This window comes from Tinamus guttatus, unplaced genomic scaffold (genome assembly GCF_059628265.1).
Source record: "Tinamus guttatus ecotype Peru unplaced genomic scaffold, ASM5962826v1 Tinamus_guttatus_pri_ptg000046l, whole genome shotgun sequence".
NCBI lineage: Eukaryota > Metazoa > Chordata > Aves > Tinamiformes > Tinamidae > Tinamus > Tinamus guttatus.
The window spans coordinates 1,290,001-1,311,667 of NW_028288580.1; the positions used below are offsets into that span (position 1 = coordinate 1,290,001).

General features: G+C 38.7%; 1 protein-coding gene across 1 annotated transcript in view; it reads left to right on the top strand.

Moving 5' to 3' along the window:
* The first annotated feature begins 2,543 nt into the window (after positions 1-2,543).
* CRYBG1 (crystallin beta-gamma domain containing 1) overlaps positions 2,544-21,667 on the top strand; it is a 59,203-nt gene continuing 40,079 nt past the window's right edge. Inside the window, exon 1 of the mRNA XM_010217058.2 lies at positions 2,544-2,632. Coding sequence (XP_010215360.2) covers positions 2,549-2,632 — 84 coding nt within the window. The 5' untranslated portion in view covers positions 2,544-2,548. The remainder of the gene's footprint in view (positions 2,633-21,667) is intronic.

Consider the following 21,667-nt stretch of genomic DNA (forward strand, 5'->3'; position numbering starts at 1 on the left):
CCTCCTCTTCATTCTCTGTTCTAAATATTAGTCATTTTTAGGCCTTCTGCCTGTTCTTCCTTTGCTTCGCCACAGAATTCGTTATTTTCTTCATTAGTTGTGTGAAATCATGCCAGACACTCACTGCTGTAGACAGGAAATATATTCTGAGTGTTTGGGCATAATTAGTTGTATTATGTAGTAGGCAAACACACCAAGACAATAAACTAACTACATTCTGTCATTCTGTCATAAACACTCAACTCAAACTGCTTTTCCTGATTTAAAAATTGTTACATCTGTGCTCTCCAAGTGCCTCAGACATGAGAGGGGCCTTGCAAAATACCTGGGAGGGTTTCATCACTTTCCCGACCTGTTGCAAGCGCCGTCTTCCCCGGGGCGCCCAGGGCTGCGCGGGAGCGGCTGTGCCTACCCAAACAGGTTCGGGTGAGCAAGGCGAGGGTGTGGGCTCGCGGTGCGTCAGCCGTGCCGCGCTAACTGTCCATCCGCCGGGAATCGGGAATTGGGATGGACTGCCCTGCAGCCGGGCGGCAGTGGGAGAAGGGAGCAGGGCAGCTGCTGCAGTGAGGGCCGCGCCGGGAGTTCACACCCTGCCTTGCCCTGTGGTAGCTGCTTGTGTGCCCGTGCCCTGAGGCAGGACGTGTCCTGCAGCACCTCCCTGGAAAACCGCCCAGGACCATTAATGAAAACATTGAGGAGGCCTTTGGGGTGAGCTTAGCGATCAGTAACTTGCTGGGAGGAGGGACCCTTTCTCATATCATTTTGTATTGTACTGGAAAGAGGGCATCCTCTTTCTTGCTTGTGTCCAGCAGCAAGTATCCATGAGGGTAGGGTGTCCTGAGAGGCCTCCCTGCCACTGCTGGGAGGGAGCTGATGTGCGGAAGCCTGGCCCTTGCTGAACGGTGCCATTGCCAACTGCAGCATCACTCAGGCTCAGCTCAGCATGAGAGGAGCGATTGCCTCATGTGGCTTCTGGGTTCTTTCCCACACACTGTGGAACCACCCCACAGCGATCTCCTTTGGCAGAGGTCTCATAGACAACATGCAGAAAACAAAGATCAGGATGGACAGCTTTAAGTCATCTATGACTTATGATAATTGGCCACTGGGAGCAATGCATTTTATCCCTAAAAATCTCTGTCCTCCCAAATGGAGTAAATTCAGTGTAGGGCCACTAGGACAGTCCATCAGGGCCAAAGCAGGCCCTGCAAGCAGAGGCCAGGGGGACCAGGCTTGGCCAGCCTGGGGAAGAGGCAGCTTCAGGGGGTCCTAACAGCAGCCCCCAGCACCTATAGGATGCTTCCATCACCAGCAAGATGGAGCCAGGCTCTGCAGCGGTAGAAGTCGGGAGGACAAGAGAAAACAGGCAAAAATCAAAACCTCAGACTGGAAATAAGGAGTAACTTTTTTTGCCACTGCCAAGGAAGTTTGAGCAGTCTCTGTTCTTAGAGGTTTTCAAGACCCCATTGGACAAAGCCATGCGCAACCTGATCTGATCCCATAGCTTATTCTGATTGGGGCAGGGGGTTGGGCTGGAGACCTCCTGGGCTTCTTTCCAAATTCAATTGCTCTATGATTCTATGAAAAACATAGATCTATTTCAAAATGTCAGGATTATTTTTTAAAGGTGTATTTAAATAAATTGTTGAATATATGAAGGACTAAATATTTAAAAAGTCATTTTATCAACCTTATTCATGAAACATCATCTTTATAGAATTCTATATTTTTTCTTCTTTGATTTTTCAGACAAGGAAATGAAATCTATTTTACACTATTGTATCTCATGAAGAATTCCAAGGAATAAGATAGCTGATGTTCATTTTTACTTTTTATTTCTTCTTAAGAGGGACTATATGACATTTTCTAAGTTCTTTGGATTTTTGGAAACTGACTAAGCAAAACTGAGCTTTATTGTGACTTTATCTAAAAATTGGGTTAAGGATTGTATACATTGTCATCATGACAGTAACCCAAGAAATGAGCTTCTGTCACATTAATTCAACCGATTCATTCTTGTGACAGCTTCCCGGAGGAAGGTGAGCAGAACGTGTGATGTAACATGGAACTGCAAAGCCCCTATGTTGTAATCTGCTGTGTCTGTCAAGGTGGAGACCATAAAATAACAAGAGTAATTTTTCTGCCTTCTGGCTCTGATGTGGTTACCATGCTGAATGTTGTATTCAGTTTTGGATGTTTTGCTAGTAGGAAAAAGCTGGCAAGTTAGAATTTCAGATAGTTAAAGAAGCTGGGAAGAATTGATATCTAAATAAGAGCATAGAATAGTTTAACCCCCCCCCCCAAAAAAAAAAGAAAAATGGAAAAAAAAAACAACACACACAAAAAATCCTGCCCCAAACAATAAACTTTAGAAGTACAGGAGGCCTGGAACCACTATGGCAGGAGTAAACAGCTTGGTGTGTTTTCTCAGGAAATATGGCAGATACGAGTTCAGAGTTTATTTCATTTGGAGGTATTAACCAATGTTTACTCACTTTTCAGGTACTATGATATATCAGGCACACGCTATACTGTTCAAGATAGCCAAATGCCATCGCTAATCTCTTCAGACTGTTATGCTATTCCAGCAATATCAATGTCTACTGCCTCATTACCAGCAGCGTTGAGAAAGGTAAGAAAAAATTAAATATGTTTCAACATTATATATGTACATATATATATACGCATACACATACACACATGTGAGTGACTGTTCTGAAAACAGAATTTAATGTGACATGTAATTGTAATCTTATTTTAAGACCTGTGTTTGAAGTATTGGAAAATTTTCAAACAACTATCATATACGGAAATAAAGAAGGTACATAATGAATATGGCATGAACTGCCAGCAAAGGAAATGGCTCGAGGAGATCTTCCACTTACATTCACAACCCATATGGCTTTTTCCTTTTGTTCATAAAGTATATATAAGACAAAACAACAAAATGGACAGAATTTACACTTCTACAGCTTCTCACTTAACCTGTACTGTTTTCTATGTTAAGTTTTATTGCAGAGAAGGAGAAGTGGTTATGCATTCGTTTTCTAATGTGCATTTGCCTCATACAGTGTTACTCATTTGCTTGGCAGCAATATGATTGAATGGAAGCAAGGTAGGGAAGATGCTAATTACTCCTGTTCTAATGTGAGAACTTTGTTTCAGATTGCAGACAATGTTGTGCAATATCGTTCTTGTCTTAATTTATTGTAATCTTTCTTTTTCCATGGAGAAATAATTTTACTTTTTTCACATTATCAGAAATGCACAGTAGGCTAGTAATTGAAAAAGCTGCTTTTCTTCTTGGTTGTGGAACTAATATTCATCTGAATATATTTGATGAGGGCTGTAGAACAAATGTATCTATTGGCTAGTCTGGTCTAGCCAGCAAGTCACACCTACTAATTTCTAGATGAAGTCTTTGGATCTAAAGCCTTCAGTCTTTAGCTGAAAACAAAAGTTATATAAACCCCTAGCATCCCTTGTGATCTCATTCAGCTTCTTAGCCTGGCTGATATTGTAGAAACATGTCTATGAACAAAGCTCAGTTCTTCAGTTACGAAACATTAAAATGATACAGTACTCTGATGGGATAAAACTTCTAGTGCTTTAGAAGCCAGCTGGGGACTTAGTTTTGCAGTAGACCAAATTGCTGATCACTCTCGTTGCTGTCTTGGATGAACTTGACCCTCCTTGCAAAGACTTCTCCTCAAAAACGCAAACATCCAAATGCTTTTCTGGGGAATGTTAAGAATGGCAGAAAACAATGGTTATTTAAAGACCTCTGCCTTGACATTTTGTTCCTTTTTTAAAATAAGGAATAAGCTGTTCATACTTGCATCTAATTTTAATCATTGTGTCATTCCTGTAACCTTGGAACCAATCAATATTTACTGAAAAAGTTAAAAATCCTTCAACTGAAGCATCTCAAGGTGTCTCAGAGCAGGTCACATCATTTCATACTTTGTCAAATAACTCAAGAGTTAGTAAAAAACATGTAGTAAAAAACAAGTATTTTTATTCTCTTTAGGAATCATTAGGCACGCCTGTGTGTGTGTGTGTGAATTCAGCAAATTCTTCTGTATTTCTGGGGTAATTTGCTATTGTGAAGAGTCACCTGCTGCTGATAGCTGGATTATGGGGATTCTGAGTTAATGAAGCTCTGTCTTCCCTCAGCATTTCTTGCGGGAGAGCAGCAGCAAACTGTGCATGACCCAGAACATGTTGTTTGCTCTGGGCTCCTGTCTGTCCTCTCTGCGGAAATCTGTTCATAAGGCTTTCAAAGGTTCTAGCTAGAGTCTTGCAGCCTCATTTACACAGCCTAATTTGTATTATCCTCTCTTTTTCCTAATTTAGTTTATTCCCTTTACCTCAGATAATTAAGAGCTGACTGTAGCAATGACTAAAAGAGACAAGCTCTTCTGCATTCTTTTATTAATTAAACAGTCTTCCTAGGAAACCTCGCTTATCAGTCCCTGGAGCTTGTAAACATTTGATTTAGTTTTCTAAAAAAAAAAAAATCAACAACAAACCAAACAGAAAAAAAATGTTGCTTTCTCTCTCCTTTCCTTGCACTTATAATCAGTGACAGAGTTCACTTTCACCTAAATTCCCTTCCACTCTCAGCCAGTTCATGCATACTAGTCAGCAGAAGATCTAAAATAGCCACTCCCTTAATAGTTTTCCTCACCTTCTGAAGAAAAAGCTGTCCCCAGCATATTCCAAGAACTTGTTGGACTGTCTCTGTCTTGCATTTCTTTTCCAACAGAAAAAAAAAAAAAAGTAATTCCAAGAAGTAATTAAAGCTGTCAGGTTCTGTCCTTTCGGATGCTTCTTTTGCTTGATCAAAACACAGTCGTCTCCCCATCCCATTACCTAGTGTATAATGAACTTCTATCATAATATGCCTTCTCTTTTTTCCTTTCATCTTCTTCCAGGGTTGTTTAAAAAATCTTCATCTTACCTATTCCTTGATATACAATACACCTTTGTTTCCGTTTTGAGGGTTTTTTTTTTTTGCTTGGTTTTCATAAATAGTGGTGGTAAAACAGGAAGAAATAAAAATATTTAAAATCCCTTGTTTGACAGTGTCACTCTATGATTAAAGGTTGTGTTGCCCAAGTTATAGGGGTAAAACACCTCCTCTCACTACACCATTGTTTTATAAAGAAGCTACCTCTTTTTATTCCAGTACTGTTCTCTCATCAAATACCTGTGATGCCTATTCAGATGTATTTTGTCTTGTATACAACACTTTTCATTTCTTCCCTTTTGCAAAGCATTTTGGAATGTTTTCCTTGTATTTATTGTAAAATTCTGACTTGAACTGCTGAAAATGTCAGCTATATAACCATGAATGAGATGAGCCTTCTTTGTGCTCTTTTCAAATACATATATGCAGATCCACATTTATGATTACATAGGCTTCAGTGCGTGAAGTAGATATCCATAGTCATCTGTCTTTCAACTGATATGTTGGCATTCTTATTATGAATGAGGAAACAAGTGCATGACTGTTTGAATCATTCAGGTCGCCACAAATAATAACAAAAAATCCATTTGAGGACAGGATCACAGGTAAATGCATGTTTTGGAGTCACTCAATTTCAATAATGACAAAATTAATGCTAGTCCTACTTGTGACATGGCTACCTCCTATGGCCTTTTGTACTGTGTAGCTACAGAAAAATGGGCCTTAAAATGGTATGTTTCAGTATAGGTAGTTTAACTGAAAAGCATTTATTGCTATAGAGAGCAGTTTTAAGTTTACATTGACTTCAGCTGATAGTGAATGGAGTGAATTAGGTATGAAAAGAGTTTTCTTAAACCTTTGTTACATATACCCTTCCTGTTCAGTATAAGTAATAAACAGAAAATTTCAAAACTTTATAATTCAATCAGCAAATAATTTGATCTAAATATTTTTAACAGTTACCTTTATGTGCTCTGTTGCTAATCTCTCCTCTCCTCTTTATATTCAGGTGTTGATTAATCAGGTGTTGATTTTTTTCTGACCTGTAACCAGGTATCTGTCTAAAGGTTTCTCAGGATTTTCCATCTAGATAAGAGTTCTCACACCTACTTGCTACCTAAACAGAGCCACTGCCTTTCGCACAACGATTCAGTCCTATGACATGAATATTTAACTACGGAAACAGGGTGGAGTACTTCTAACAGCAGGTGTGGCTGTGGAAGCCCATTTGATTCTGTGTCAAATTACTGGATTAAATGACTTTATTCTATCACTGCCATATTCCTGAGACAGCAGATATGCAGATCACAGATGTCTCCTGTTCTTTAATGCATCTTCAAGATGATGGCTGGTCAAAGTCTAAGTTTTATTTATTAATTTATTTATTTTCAGTTTAAGATTCCTCATCTGCTTCTTTAATTTCATTTTTGCCTTGCTCAGAGTAACATATAGCAAGACGTCCCACTGAGGTCCTCACACTGTTTCTCTTTACCAGTGCTTTATTTACTCAAGAAATAACAAAATGCAAACCCACAAGGTTTCAAAGGTACCTTCTAGACTGATGTTTTAAACCATGGAGAACAAGTATTTTATAACTCATTTAGTAAACTTCCAGGAACTGAGACAGCAGGTGAGCCCTCTTCTAGAGTAACAGACAACAAAATTACCAGTTATGGATAGGTCAGAGGAGCCTGCCTCAAGAAGAACAAGCTTTGCCTTCAGGTACACCACAGATTCCATAGATAAGATCTTTCAGTGGTTAACCCATCTCTTCCCAAAGGCTGAATCCAAGAGAAAACGCATCCTTCTGCTTGTAATCATGAGAAAGCCAAGAAAAAACCTTATAGTCAAGAAAAAGCCTTATAGCCAAAGTGCTACAAAGTAAGTCACGCAGGAGCCAAGAAGATATGCTGGCATATTTTTTCTCGGGTGTAAATCGGAAAAAAATAAAAAAATAAAAAAACGCTCCCCACACATTTTCAGGAAACTACTAACCTGTGTAACCTGCTTTGTACAAGAACTGAGCAGGGGGAAATTATATGACATTTTACCTGCATCTTTTCCTGCTGAAATAATTGTCATTCATAGTGCGGAGAAGACAGCAAGGATCATCAAATTTGGGCTGTAAGCCTCACTAATCCCTACCTCCACTGCAGACTAGACAGTGCTACCGTATGGGGATTCCACACAGCCTCTTCATCACCCTGTGACCTTTTTCCGCCAGGTGTGCCTGGTCCCCCTGAAATAATGGTAGTGGTTTCTATGTCCTTCTTGCATCTAAGTTGAATCATTTTCCTTTTATTCTGTTGTGAATTCCCCTGTGTTACTGGCAGATAGGTTCAAAATCTTTGATAATTCCCCCAAAATATTCTTCAATAGAGAAATGACCTTCATTGACTCCCTCTTTGGTTAATCATGTTCATGTTCATTCCAGTCATCCTTTCTAATCACATGGCTCCCGTGGTGTCATTCCTACAGAGGAGAGAGTAACCTCCCATGCCTTAAATCTTAAAGCTTAAATTTTAACCTCTTCAAATTAAATAGCCAGATCTGCCTATGACAGTCTGGGATTGTCATGGCATGTTCATGTGCCTCTAACACAATAATTTGGGGGAAACCTGCAGAAATATATTTCTTTGTTTAGATTGACCAAAAATATAGGAAGAGTGTGAGAAAGATTCTTATAGGATATTCATAAAATTATATTTATATATATACACACATACAAATGCACACACAGACACGTATATATTTTTATATATATATGGCTTTAATAAAATATGGATGTTATCCATGAGCCATAAGTTTCAGGCTGCTATCCTGATGTTTTGGCATGAGCTGGGGAGAAGGAGAGGATGGAAAAAGATCAAACGTGATGAAGCCTGGATCACATGAGAATTCTACATTATTTATCACCTGTGCAGCTTCTAATATAAATTTTAATAGGATGTAATTCTGCTGGCTGGCCAACACAGTAATTCCTTATTGTGGTTAAAAATGTCTACGAAAACATGGGAAACTTGTAATAGTTTATTTGAGTTGTTTCTTTTTCTTTCATTCTATCTAAGCAATTTGTTCCTATTCTTAGGCTGCAACCACGCTGTGGTTTGAGTAAGAGAGAGATGTTAATAGGAAAAGAACATAAAGCATTTACTTTGAAATTCATGGAAAAAGAAAAAAGTAATCAAATTTTCAGACCAAACCAGTTGAGTAGGGTAGAGAGATGTGGGAAGTGAAAAAGCATGCCTCATTTTGGCTTACCTATGCCAGCATTTCTTACATGGACAAAGGATTTATACTAGGCTTAGCAAATACTTAATTCAATCTGTCGGTTCTTTAAAGTTTTAAAGTTTTTATAGGATACTTAACTCTGAGTCATGCTATGTTTTGCAACAGCTTGAGATGATTAAGCCTGCAATACTCCTTCAGAGTGATTTAGCTGATAAGCTCATAATTCATATTAAAAAAAATAAAAATCACAGCACCAATAAGGAGCAAAGAGAATGAAAATAGTACTGAAATCATCATATAAGACAGAAAATACAGAACAGTTAAAAGCTGACCATTTAGGTCACAGTTATGTCCATCACAAACACGTCTGCTCTAAGAAGCCTCTGTTTTTTAAACTAGTTTTAAATGCCGAGGTTGGTAAGTAAGTAGTGTCATAAATCAGTAAACTGAAGTAATCTGGCAAAATGTTAAGCCCTGCAAACCTAGTGAGGATTGCAGGGGGATTATCTCAGAGATACCTTCTGTTGATATGCTTTCCTTTAATAAATAGCGAATAAAGAGCACAGTCTACAGAGAAACTGTAGCCACGTTGAATTGCACGGGCATATTTGCCAGAAAGAGATGCTTCCGAGTGCTAGAGATAAAAGGCATTTCTCAAATAAAGCAAAGCTGGCCTGAATACCTCCAGCCATTATGTAACACCACCTGCTATAAAGAATCCACATGGAGGCTGGTTCTTCCTAAGGAACCGTATTAGCAGTTGAACATTGAACAACATGCTTGCCAATACTTTCCATTATAGTACCTTAGGGTGTCATCTTTTAATTTAAATATTTCTCAGCTTGGACATTGAAAAGTATAAAAGTCAGGAAGCCCCTATTCAAGCAGCTGACTTTTATTAGTGCATGGGCAGCGCTGGGTCCTGGAAGGCTGCATGGGGCAGTGCAAGAGCCAGTGGCTGTAAGGTGACACGGGCATTGCTCTGAATGCAATCTTCTAGGTTCTACTGTGAGTTTATTTTGTGTCTCTGGTTAAATGAAGCTATGGTTCTGGTAATGAAAATGTAACCATGGAGCTAAGAATTACCGAGTTAAGAGCAACCATAATGCTCTATGCCTTTAGTTAACACTGCTCTGCCGAAATGTTCCAGGACACAGCAAATGCATGTAGCACAGGTGCAGAAGTGCAGTGGATACAAAACTATGATCCTTTCATGGAAGAAAATGCAACCACATTTGTGGTTGAAGTCCAAAGAATCCTGCAGCCAGCTATAAACGTGCAGTTTTACTTACTTTGTAGGCAGAAACCAAAATCCTGGATACCAGGTGCACCATGAAATTAGCTGTTTATTATGATTTGGCTTTGTAACACTGCTCACTAAAGACTTGTTCATCGTTTTATCTTCCAAAAGTCATGAAATTTATGGATAATTACAGCACACGAGAAGGTTCTCAGCTATCCACGACAGAACCTCTCCAAGTATTGCTCAACAAAATTACTTCTCTGCTTAATAAAATACCGTTCTGCTGACTAGACTGATGGCATCATTGCAATTTCCTTGTCGTTCCACTTTTTTTTCCATATTCCCAGCTCATTACTCCTTTTATCCCCATTTGAACCACAAATTTATTTCTGTGTTAATTTAGAAAGGTTTTTTTGTTTGTTTTGGTTTGCTACTTTCAACCTTGTTGAAAACACCAACATTTATTTCCTAAATATAACGTCTGGGTTATGTCCAGTTCTTGAGGCTGGTTCAGACGTACCTTGAAAACATCTTCTGCTCTTGTATTTCTACTGCTGATGGTGAGTTTACTTTTGAGCTGTAGCACAAGAATACTTAAGCTGTGGTTACAAGCAGGTGTACAAGACCATGGCTGACAGCTAAGATGGGCCTTGGAGCAGAAGAAAGTAGTGTAAAAGACAGGATGAAATAATCACAGAGTTATGTAGTGTGTTTATAAAAGGCACATGGTTTCTGGGATATTAGTATAAGAGAAATCAGTCCTGTATTTTGAGACTTTGGCATGTGAGATAGGAAGGGATGCACTAAACAAGTCAAAAAGATTCACCCTCCTTTTTGTATACAAATAATTCTGAAAGCAAAATAAGAATGTCAGTAAATTATTACTCTGATTTTTTTGAGTGTTCACAAGCTTTATTATAGTGAGGATTTTTTTTAACAAGTAGTTTAAAAAAAGTGTAACATCAGACAATTTACATTTATTTACTCTTGGCTGTCAACTTAAGACAGATGTCACTTTGTGTGCTCTCCTTCCAAGCAGTTCAACATACCTACCTCGATGCAGGATAATTATAAAAAGCTTACATCCTGCTTTCCATTAGGCTTTGCATAATCTTTGTGCTGAGCTATGTCTGGAATTGAATTTCAGCTGTTACTGCGTGCTGCAAAAGTTTCCTCGTAATTTAAATTTGTATGTAAGTCTGTGCAGAAACTTGGATGATGTGAGAGGAGAAGGCATGTTTCTGTTTGAGCTGACTAGTGACTGCTTAAGGCACTCACAGGGGCAATCATCCCTGGTGTGTGGTGATGCTGGGGTCTCCAGCTTGGATTACTGCAGAGTCTGCAGTTGATGCCCTAAGCAAAGACAAAATAACATCTTGTGGCATGGAGGTGTGTGCTGATGCAGATAGCCACATACTCAGCATGGTGCTCTACCAGCTCCAAATAGCCTGGGCAAAGCAATGGGCCATAAATGCACTGCAAAGCATGAAGGAAGCCTGTTGTCAATGAATAAACATGGACAAGACATAGAGTGTGGCAGCAGTGACACAGCAGCGTGCACCAGGCAGCCCAGCGTTATCAGTGGCCGTCCTTTAGCTGTCCCACCTTGGTGTGTCATTGGGCCAAACACCTCGCTACATGACATTTCAATATCTCCCTAGCATGTTGCTCATGTTGACTGTGTGACTCCCACTCACAATGACACCAGGCACTTCTGTGCCTTCTTCCCAAAGGGCATACTCCTCCCTTTCCTTCCCTTACCACCCCGGTACCATCCTGGGAAGTGCCTGCTTGAATCACCGGGGTTTTGCTGCTGGCCTCCTTGCTGGGAGGCTGTGCGGTGATCTGCGCTCAGAGCAGTCGACTGCTTTACCTCATGCATTTCTTGTGCCATTTCCATGCTTGTGCAATGTGTTGGAGTGGCTTTCAGGAGTTTGGCAGTAAGCTATGCTCTCTCTTTGGGTGTAACTGTATTTCTATTTTGCTATGTTACGTGACCAGGGACCTCGGCATGCACACAGGCCACCTGTGCACCCTCACATCGGAGGAGATGGCAAGACAAAGTTTTTAGTAACTAATTTACTCCTTCAGACCAGCACTTTATACACTAAACAATGTATATAACAATAAGGAACATATGTGTATGTACACATATATGTGTAGCTTACTGCTGCAGTATAATACTGCGTTTCCAAAGGGCAGTCCTGAAAAAATTCAACTTAATGTTTTTGTTCTCTTGAGAACTGGAGTATAGTTGAGAAGTGGAACACTCCTTCTCTTATCCCTTCAGAAAAAGCACTCAATCTGCTGTAGCTCAAGATGTCCAAAAGTAGAGCATGGTCCACTGTTATTAGAGAACTGCCTGAGCTATTATTTGAGTTAGATTTAGAAATTCTAAAGGAAAGGATTTTTCCCCCAGTCCTAGAAACTATTTCTGTTCAGTAATTTCCAAAATCACATGAAGTAACGTTTCAAAAGATACATTTTGAGTTAGTTGTCATTGCAAACAATATTCAAAGATTTAAATATAATGTTTTAGTCTACATACAGTGCTCTTCATAATAGAACATGGTATCGTATTTCCCTCTACATTATACCTTAAGACACGCAAATAAAAATGTAACCTCATTTTCCCACTTTTACAGTTCCCTAAGTTTTGTTTCTTGTCTTTTTACAATTTGACTTTAAGGTGGTTTTTTTAACTATATTTGCTGGAATACAGTGAGTCATTGTCTGGGAGGAAAATAGGAGTAGAATGGAGTAAGAAAATTGAAAAATCTAGCTGTTGAAAAAGTCTGAAAAATCTGAATGAACTAAAGTGTAAATGTTTAGAAACCAAAATTTTGATACAAAGAACATCGAGATCTGTTTACTTGTTGGCATTTGCTCTAGAGAAATGAGTGATTTCTGAAGGCTTATCAAGTAATTCTGATCATTCCCCCTCTCTTCTTCTCCAGAAGAGTTTTGATTGTTTGTTTTGCTCCTGGGAACATTGAGGGTAGGTTTTTTGACGTACAAATCTTAATTTTTAGAACATAATTTTCTCACTCTTGGAAGCAAAAAGAAAAAAAAAAAAAAAAAAAAAAAACTTTCCGAGCAGCAGAAAAGCATAGACAGTTTGAGTGCCTGGAGCATTCCTATTTATTTTTCTAAGCAGCTGCCCAAGGAAACAGCAGCTCCTCCAGCTTGTTGCTGGCTGCTCTTCAGAGCACTGTGGACAGCCAAAGCACCGAGGAGACTTGTCAGCTCCGTCATGCGGCCGGCTGGGAAAGCCTGAATCACAGCGGAGGGAAATGAGGAGGAAAAGGTGAGGCAGCTAGAGGCAAAGGGCAAAGAGGCGGAGGGAGTCGGAGCAATGGCGCAGGGGACACTTGTTCTATCCTACACAGGAAGCCCTCAGGTCTACCCACTTTCTGGGGCAGCACCAGGACGCTCCTGTGCTCCCACGTGCTGATAAATAGTGGAGTAGGCCCCTGAGAGCTGCTGACGGGGCTGTGTCTCTACCAGTTTTTACTTAGAAAGGACCCAACAAGTAGCTGGAGTCAAGTGATATGACTGCAGTAGCTGAAACAGTATTTGCTTCATCGTGCTGCATTTAAGGGTTAATTTCAAAATTACCTTTGTAATGTCTCCTGCTCTGAACCACAGACACGGTGCCAGCCCAAGAGTGTGTGGGATTGGCCTAGGCCCAAACTAATGTCTTACTTAGAAATTCAAGTGTGGAACCAATAATCCTGTGTATTTCTTGGCATTTTCTGCAAATGCTGACATCTGTGAACAGCTTCATCCACTTCCCTATTACATTATTCTTCATCAGCAAACTACATAGTTACTTAAAAGATACTTGAAAGAATATTTTTTAGAAGACCAGCTAAGAATTCAAACTTTCATCGAATTATCCACCAGTACCATTAGTGAGTGTTTAATACTGTTGTAATTATATGTCTTTAGCAGAAAATATTCATTAGTTTCTGTGCACAGTAGGGAAATGTAACATGTGTAATAATATATCTGTAATAGCAGGAAAACATACATCTTCATTTTTCTTCAGAAGTAATAATATATCTGATTTCTAGACAGGCACATATTGTTTATTTTAATGTTTTATATACTAATTATGGCAGTTTAGGGCCTAAAATAAACACACCTAGGAATATAAATGTATTTCATTAAAACATTTTCTCTTAGAAGTTTTTCTTGCTTAATGGTGAATATTAGGCAATACTGATGTAATTGTGGGATTAAGAGCAAAGACTTTGTAGGAGTATTCCACAATTTTTGCTCACTATACTGCAGGGAACCAGTGGATCCTGAGTCACTCCTATCTTCTCTGTACTGGTTTAATAAATATAAACTTTATTCTAATTAACAATAAGGTAATTCTCTGTAACAATTATTATAATAATTAGTTTGAGGGAATTCTGGGAGCCTCAGGTGAATTTTGTTTAGAGTAAATGATAAATTATAACATTGTCATTCAAATGTAAGATGAGATGTGCAGCCATTTTTAGAAAGTCAGGATAAGATATTTTAGTAATAATAGTTCCTTAATACTCTTCATCAGAATATGATGAAAAACCTGTACATCAGGGAAGCTATCAAGGTCTGTAAACACTTACTATAGACACTCTACGGAAAGGTTTTTTAAGCACATAGATTATCAAGACAAAATTTTCCAAAGCAGCCATGTTGGCTGCCTTAATACTGGGGGGACTGCCTTGAGAAGTACCTCAACTGAAAGGGGTTCTGTATGTTTAAAGATACCAACTGTTATCCTAGGATATTTTGTAATAAAAGCTAAATTGCATGATTTTTATCTATTTAATAAGAACTTCTGTAGAGAGTTTCTGTTAATTTCTTATGTAAATACATTTTGATTAAACACTCATTTTTTATCCTATTAAAAGGTTTCAAATTCATAAAGCTACATTCATTTTTTCCCCATTTCGGGACCAGAGCACCTACTTTCCAAAGCAAACATGTCATATATGTAGCTCACTTTGTTCTTAGGTTTAGGGAATTCAGGTTTGTTCAGATCAGCAACCCAATCTGCAGCTTGTTTAATGGCTTTATTCCTTTGCACTATTTTTTTGCAGTAATTAAGTAGTGCTTAGAAGGAGGGTCTTGCCCTGTATACCTCCAGTAGGCTTATGTTCCACTGTGCCTGAGCTGGAGAAAATCTTTGTATTGCTAGAAAGAGGACTTTTATTTTTCCTTTTAATGCTTTGGATGATCTGTTTCACCCAGTGAAAATCCCCATTTCTAAATTTCAAATGACATCATAAGTTAACTTTCAGTACCTGGAGCTAGAGCCAGCAAGCCCCTAAAGCACTTAAGTGCTTTAGCCAGTTAGGCTTACTCTTAGGCATATTTTCCCTATACTTAAAATTCCAGTTAAAGACCTAGATTTCCTATGAACTGCAAGCAAAGGGTGAGTTGATTTCAATCCATCATCACCTGAGCACTTAGAGCTAGCTAATAAGAATTCCGTGCAGGAGTGTAATAGAAATCCTGCCTTGCTCTTGAGCTACATGCAGTATCATGCAGAAAGACACAAGCCAAGGAGCAGCCAGCATAGCCAACACACTGTAGCCACACCAGTGCAATGTTTGGCGAAGGCCAATATATGTTGCTCCTTGGGATTATTTCCTCTGTGTCCAATAATCACTTAATGTAAAAATGCATTAACAGTCCTGAAAAAAAAAATGGATTAGAATATCTGGAATGAGCTCTGCAGTGAGTCTGACACTTGTAATACAATTTCCACAGCCTGATTGCAAGAGCTCTCAGTGCACACAACTTCTGTTAAAGGAATATACGTTAGTATTGCTTTATCTAAGTACTTAGTATAGAAGTAATTCCAAATTGCTTCTGTTTTTTTCTTGAGATTAGTACCATGCAGAATGGGAAATGTAAATTGTCACTTGTGCATTTTAGGTGAGCTATCCAGCAGTTTTTGTTTTTGCTATAAGCCAGTAGTATTAGTGACAACTCTGCAGTTTTTCTCAGAGTAAATTGACGTGGGGTCACTTTGGCAATAAACTGATGCTCTTACGCGATTTGCACATACTCTGAAATGTTGCAATACTTGTTCAAATGTTCCATATTTTCAGAATGACAGAACTCCTATGGACAGTAATAATTTTATGTGAAAGCTACTGACAGATCAAGAGCAGCATTTGATGGTGCCCAAGAATGAGATGATTTTCACAGATTTATAGCATTCTCTGTAGTACAGACATTTAAATTTACAGCAAAAGACAACTATTCTTTCTTCAGTAATCATAAAAGAATATTTAATCCAAAAGGAATGTGTGAGTGTCATGGTGAGCTGTAGGTCTAAGCCAGACAACTTCTGTTAAATCTGTATGTACCAACATACCCTACTTTAGAGTTTGTGAGAGGTCACTGCAGCCTCTCACAAAACAGAAGAGACCAAAAAGCAATAAATCTAAACGCATTTGTGTAGCAGATTCTTTATCACTCTGAGGTGCATTCACAGTTGAAAAAGAAACAGGCTCTATTTATTAGTTGTGTCTTCTGGTTAGGGAGACCCAAGAGGCTTCCCAGGTCCTGTTTTCTCCTCCAGAATGCACATGCCATTTATCTTCTATTGCTCAACAGAACAAGTACTTTCAAGATCCTTTTAGGATGAAACACAGCTAATATATGTTTATTTTCACTTTTTTAGCTCAAAATAGGTGATGTCGCACTGAATATTTTTACTGATTGTGTAACAGTACTGCTCTGACCAGAAACAAGGCTAGAAATTTTGAAAACGAAGGTGTGAGGTTAACTAATACCAAATTTTCTCACATTCTCTTACATTGAAACACAGAGTTACTAGTACAATAATTTATGTTAATGTTATTTCTCTCATATAATTTAATTTCTGGAAGTCATCCAAGTTCAAGAGAGTTTAAACATTCTCTCAGTCCTTTAATGTTGAAAGATCCTTTCTCCTAATTTTGGTGCTGTTTGTGTTTTCTTTTTGAATTCCTTTATAGTATCATTTTCCATGAGATCCTGGAAAAATACAGATTTAATATACCAACTCAGGAAGCTGAATAAATCAATCTCTTGTTGAGTAAACGCACAAGTGATACTTCATCGTCTTTAGCCATCTTAAATGCAGATCAGAAAAACATTAATCAAGTTTGTGAGAAACAACGTGTGTGGTATTTTTCTCTCTACTCTTGCATATCTACATTTCACTATTGCATGTTAACCAGTGCACGCAAGGCAATTACCCAGCACAAACTCCTTGGTTCTTTACAGCAGGTTCTGTTCTTTCTGCGGAGAAAGCAGCGAACTGAAGGAGTTGCAGCCACCTCTCTGCAGCTCCTTCCCCTATCCTCTAATCGAGTCCCTTCCACAATGAAAATTTGTCTGCCAGATGACTTATCAGCTCATTTCAGATACGACTTCCTTTTTTGTCTGTTTTTAACCGAGTACTGCCAGAAGAAAGAAGGGGTTAAAGCGTGGGAGGATTGCTAAGAAAAGGGGTTTGGTTAATGACACACAAGACTGCATCTCACACTCTATAGTTTGTTTATTCCTCTGTAAACAGCAAAAAGAATTATCATCATCATGGTAAGGCAAACAGTACTCTTTCTTTTTTTCTTTAAACCCCACCAAGAATCTTTGGGTTAATAGACAATTATTTTTTTAAGATCATTCAGATCTTCTTTGGTTTTATAGTGTGTCTCTTTAAATGATGGATGCTGTTGTTGACAGAAGGGGAGGGGGGTAGTGATTTTAGCGTATGGAAATACCTAGCTCTGGGGAAGAGGAGCTGGGAGCAGGCATGTCTTTTCTGCCATGCCTGCTCCTTTTCCTCCACTTTCTTCCCTAAATATTCACGTAAGGGTCTGTTCAGTTTTTGTTTATACTTCTTTCCCTATCCAAAGCTTTTGGAAATGTTTCTATTTATTTCATTTTGCCTAATTTGCTTCTTTTAAGCTTGTAGGACGTTTTTTGTTTTGTTTTGTTTTTGTTTCTTTATTATTCTCTGTTTTTTATTCTTCTTTCTTTTATATACATCTAGTGATCTAAATTCCTCTGCTTCATCCTTAGGAAATGGTAAGGGATTTATACTTAAATCTATGCTTGTTTACCTGAATATTTTCTTCCAAAAAGAAAATATTTAATCAGGTAGCTTTAGTATTCTCACTATTCTATATGCTGTTGGAAATTTAAAGATTAAAAGTAAAAAGAAGTCAGCGTTACACTCAAAAAAAAAAAAAGGTGGGAAGCAGAAAAGTTCTGGATTTTGTTGTTGTTGTTGCTGTTCTTTTTAAAAATTTTTTTAGATATAAATTGCTTTGCTAAAACATCCTGACTTAGTGGGAAATGGAAAATCTAAATAGTTTGTGGGGGAAAATAAGGACCTACTTAAAAAATTTATTTTCTTTTCACTTCACTCTAATAAAGACTCTCATATTTATAGCTCCTTCGTTATAAGTAAGTATTCAAATCTGTTTAACTACATTCCCTGCATACAGAGCACAGGTACAGGTGAAGTTATTTAAAATCCATGAATTGCTGTTTATATCTTATTTAAGAGTATTAGTGAAAGAGTCTGAAGAGGGAGTAAATGCCACACTAAAGTAGAACTGGTACAGGGCATATCTTTCTCTCTTTCTGAAAAGGAGACTGTCACCCTTAATCTGGTCTGTTTAAAAGAAATTATAAAAACATTTAATGTGTGTGTGCCAAACTTTGCTATATAGAGGAAGACAGTGGATGTATTCTTTTTTTTAAAAAAAAAAAACAGTATACAACTTTCTTTTGTGGTTTTGTGAAGGGTCAGTACACAAAGAGGACTGAGGTAGTTCAAATTGTCTGCTGGTAAGATAACTGGTAGGAGTAGGACTCATTGAGATTACATTGCTGTGTAGTGGCTTTATTTCCTCAGTGAATCGCCCACCCACCCACCCACCAAAAAAAAAAAAAAAAAAAAAAAGGTTTCAGGTCAAATGTTGTGTTTGTTTTTTGCTTTGGCTTTTTAAAAAGGAAAACAAGCAAGTACAGTAACTAGGATATTTAGAAAACTGATTTTATCAGAAAATTGCTATTTAGAAAACTGAACGAGAACATGATGCTCATTTCTGCCTACAATTCCATCACTGTCTCCCTGCCGGTCTCTAGGGCACTCACCTGGGAAGTGGGAGAACCGTACGCAATCTCCTCTTTGCTCTGCTTCCAACAGGAACCTGAGTTGGTCTTGCACCATTCGGACTGCTTTTATCTGTAGGTCCTTCCTTTTAGTTTTCATACTTACATTTTTACAGCACATTGTGCCAGCAGTACTCCATCAAATTTTTCAGCTTAACAAAACCTAGCACTGCTACACTAGAGCCTGAAGAGTAGCAGCTTGTTCATTTAAATGTATTTGGCTAATGCACTTTTTGGGATATCACATGACAGCAAGAACTCTGAGGCTTTCTGTTTCTCATAACTTAGAATTATGATACTGTGATTTAAAGATATCCTAAGTTCCTGGCATTCTGGTATGAATTTAAAGGGCTCCTACAGTATTAGACTGTTCAACATGCAGGACTATCATAGGTTTGCATATAACTTGAAATTCAATTACGTACAGCATTTTAGTAAACAATAAATGTCAAACTTAAGCTTCACTAAATATTCTTTATTTCCCTGGTGAGTGAACATTGGCTAGCAGGTAAATATTTAAATACCTGTAGAACTGTCCAACTAGATATCGCCGTATTAGTTACCACAGAGTTAATAAAGACTAGTAAAAATACTATTTTTTCCGATGTGCACCCTAAGAAATGTTTTCAGTAATGTTCAATTGACTCACATGAGCTATTCTAACAAAATAACATCCAGTTGATCCTTCAAGATGCAGCCTTATGTTCTGATTCAACAAATCACTGGAGACCAGCAAAGCACATTTAATTATTTTGTAAAATTAGGGGGTTGTCTGTGACAGTTTTTATTAGCTAATAATAATAAAAAAACAGGAAATATTTGAATGCTAACACAAACAAATATGAATATAAATACAAGCAAGATGTACATTACTTGATTAAAAAGATTGCATTTTGTTTTCAGAGTAGAACACCACTTTAAAGACACATTTAGAGGGTACTTGAAACAGTTTCTTTCATCGCGTCCAAGGAATGGAGAGGCAGATCCTCTGTTGTTTGTTGACACTGCCAATGCCTTTGATCGGGGATTTCTGAAATGCCCAATGCCTCGATGTTAGGAATGAGCTGAAACTTGTTGAGGAAGTCTGATCTGCACTTCCTGCCCTCTGAAAAATCCAATATTTTTATGCTGTGGTCTGTCAAGCTGAGCCCATGTTCCAGTCTTTTAAGAACCCTGGTCTGTGTGCCCTCTTGCACTGGCAATACTGGCTCATCTACATTTATCTGAGTTAAAATACAGGCTCTTCAGGGCAAGTACCAAGCCTTTTATGTGTTTTGAAAGAGCTGTATATAATTAAGGCACTTTGTATGAAGAAATTACTTCAAAACAGTTTACACAGGGCAGCTATTTCAAGATCAAGCAAAAATTTTTAGCCTGGTTCCCTGAGGAAACAAGGCTTATGACTGGACTGGCTGGCTGTCCCTCCTCCCTTCCATCTAACACCTTTTGAACTTGTTGGACAGTTTAACTTTAGAAGGGGGAGACGTCTCAAAGATAATTAAGTTCCCATGGACTTTATGAAAATTAGTGGCTGGGAAGAGAGAAATCCAAATCCACATATCAAATAATTTTTGCAAGCACAACCCCAAAGCTTGACTGCAAGTGTAATAATGACTGCCAGATCGATAATGTAATCCCAGCTATTTTGGAGGAGTGACAACTGTTATTCATCTAAATATTAATATGCAGAATGGCACCATAATTAATTTCTTTTATTTTGATATTTTACATGTTTTAGTATGGCAAATATAGAATGTTCTCCTCACATTTGCAGCTATTTTGAATTCTCAGAGAAATTAGTTGTACTCATTAGTGTTGTGGTGTTTCTGAATGTTTTCAGAACATTTCATACTTTTGCTTTTTCTCTAGCTAACAATGTTCATTACTCTGTCCTTACACTTTCGTTATAATTAGTTAGTATGGGCAATACACTCATAGAATCAAGAAATTAGACAGTAATTGGGCCACATTACTCATGATTGTTGTATGTGATATGGAAAATCATAGTTGTTTCTGTTATCACAAAAGCGTTTCAACCATCTGAGCTGTATGAACTCTACATAGAGCTCACTTCTTTAATTGAATGTTTTGGTTCTACTAGTTGAAAGAAGACAGTGAAGCGAGGGAAAAACCACAAGCATCAAATGGTCTCATCTGCAGATTATTCCACTATCTGTAAAAACAACAACAAAAAGTCCCAAGATTCAGGACTGGTATCATCAACTTGAGTGAGAGCCATTATGGGAAGATAAGTGCAGCTGCAGAGACTGGGTTTTAGTGATACATTCACTTACTAGTTCTGTAGCTGGCACTTTTGGTGAGGCTGAGCAAAAACTAAGATTCCAGTTGGACTTTTGTTTGTTTGCAGTGTGATAACGCTAACTATGCACATGGCGTTCCTTATTTCCAGTTTGTCATGTTTTTTGAACATTCAGACAAGCGACACGCTGTCTCACTAGCAGGAAACAGGCTCCATGAATCTCTCCTAGTGCCAAGGCCACATTTCATAATTTGCATTTGGGCCTGTCACCAAAGCAAAATAAGTAACTCACTACTTCTTCACCCAGAGGTGCAGGTGTTAAAAAAAAAAAAAAAAAAAAAAAAAAAAAAAAAAAAAACTATTCCCTAGGATAACAAGCAGGTCGGACAGCCGCTTGGCCATAGGGTGCTTGGCTTGACCTGTCCATCTCTGCCGCCACCGCGCCAGGCCCTCGGAAGCACCACGGCACCAGTACCTTAACCTTTCCTGCCTCAGATACTCCACCCCACCTAAGTAATTACACGTTAATTAGAAGAGGGCTAGTTTAGCGGCCATTAAACGTTCAATACTAATTGAGCGCTGGCAGAGAGCGCCGGCATCATTATGCGGCGGAGCCGGTCCCGGGCCGCCGACCCCGGGACGGCGGCAGGTGGGACCCCGCGGGCCCCGGGCCCGAGGCTCGGTTGCCAGATCGAGGAAGTCCCGGTTCGCCGCCCCGCGGGGCTTTGAACTCGCCGTCTCCGTCGCCGGCAGGCGCTGCCGGCCCCAGCACGCCCGCCCGGGC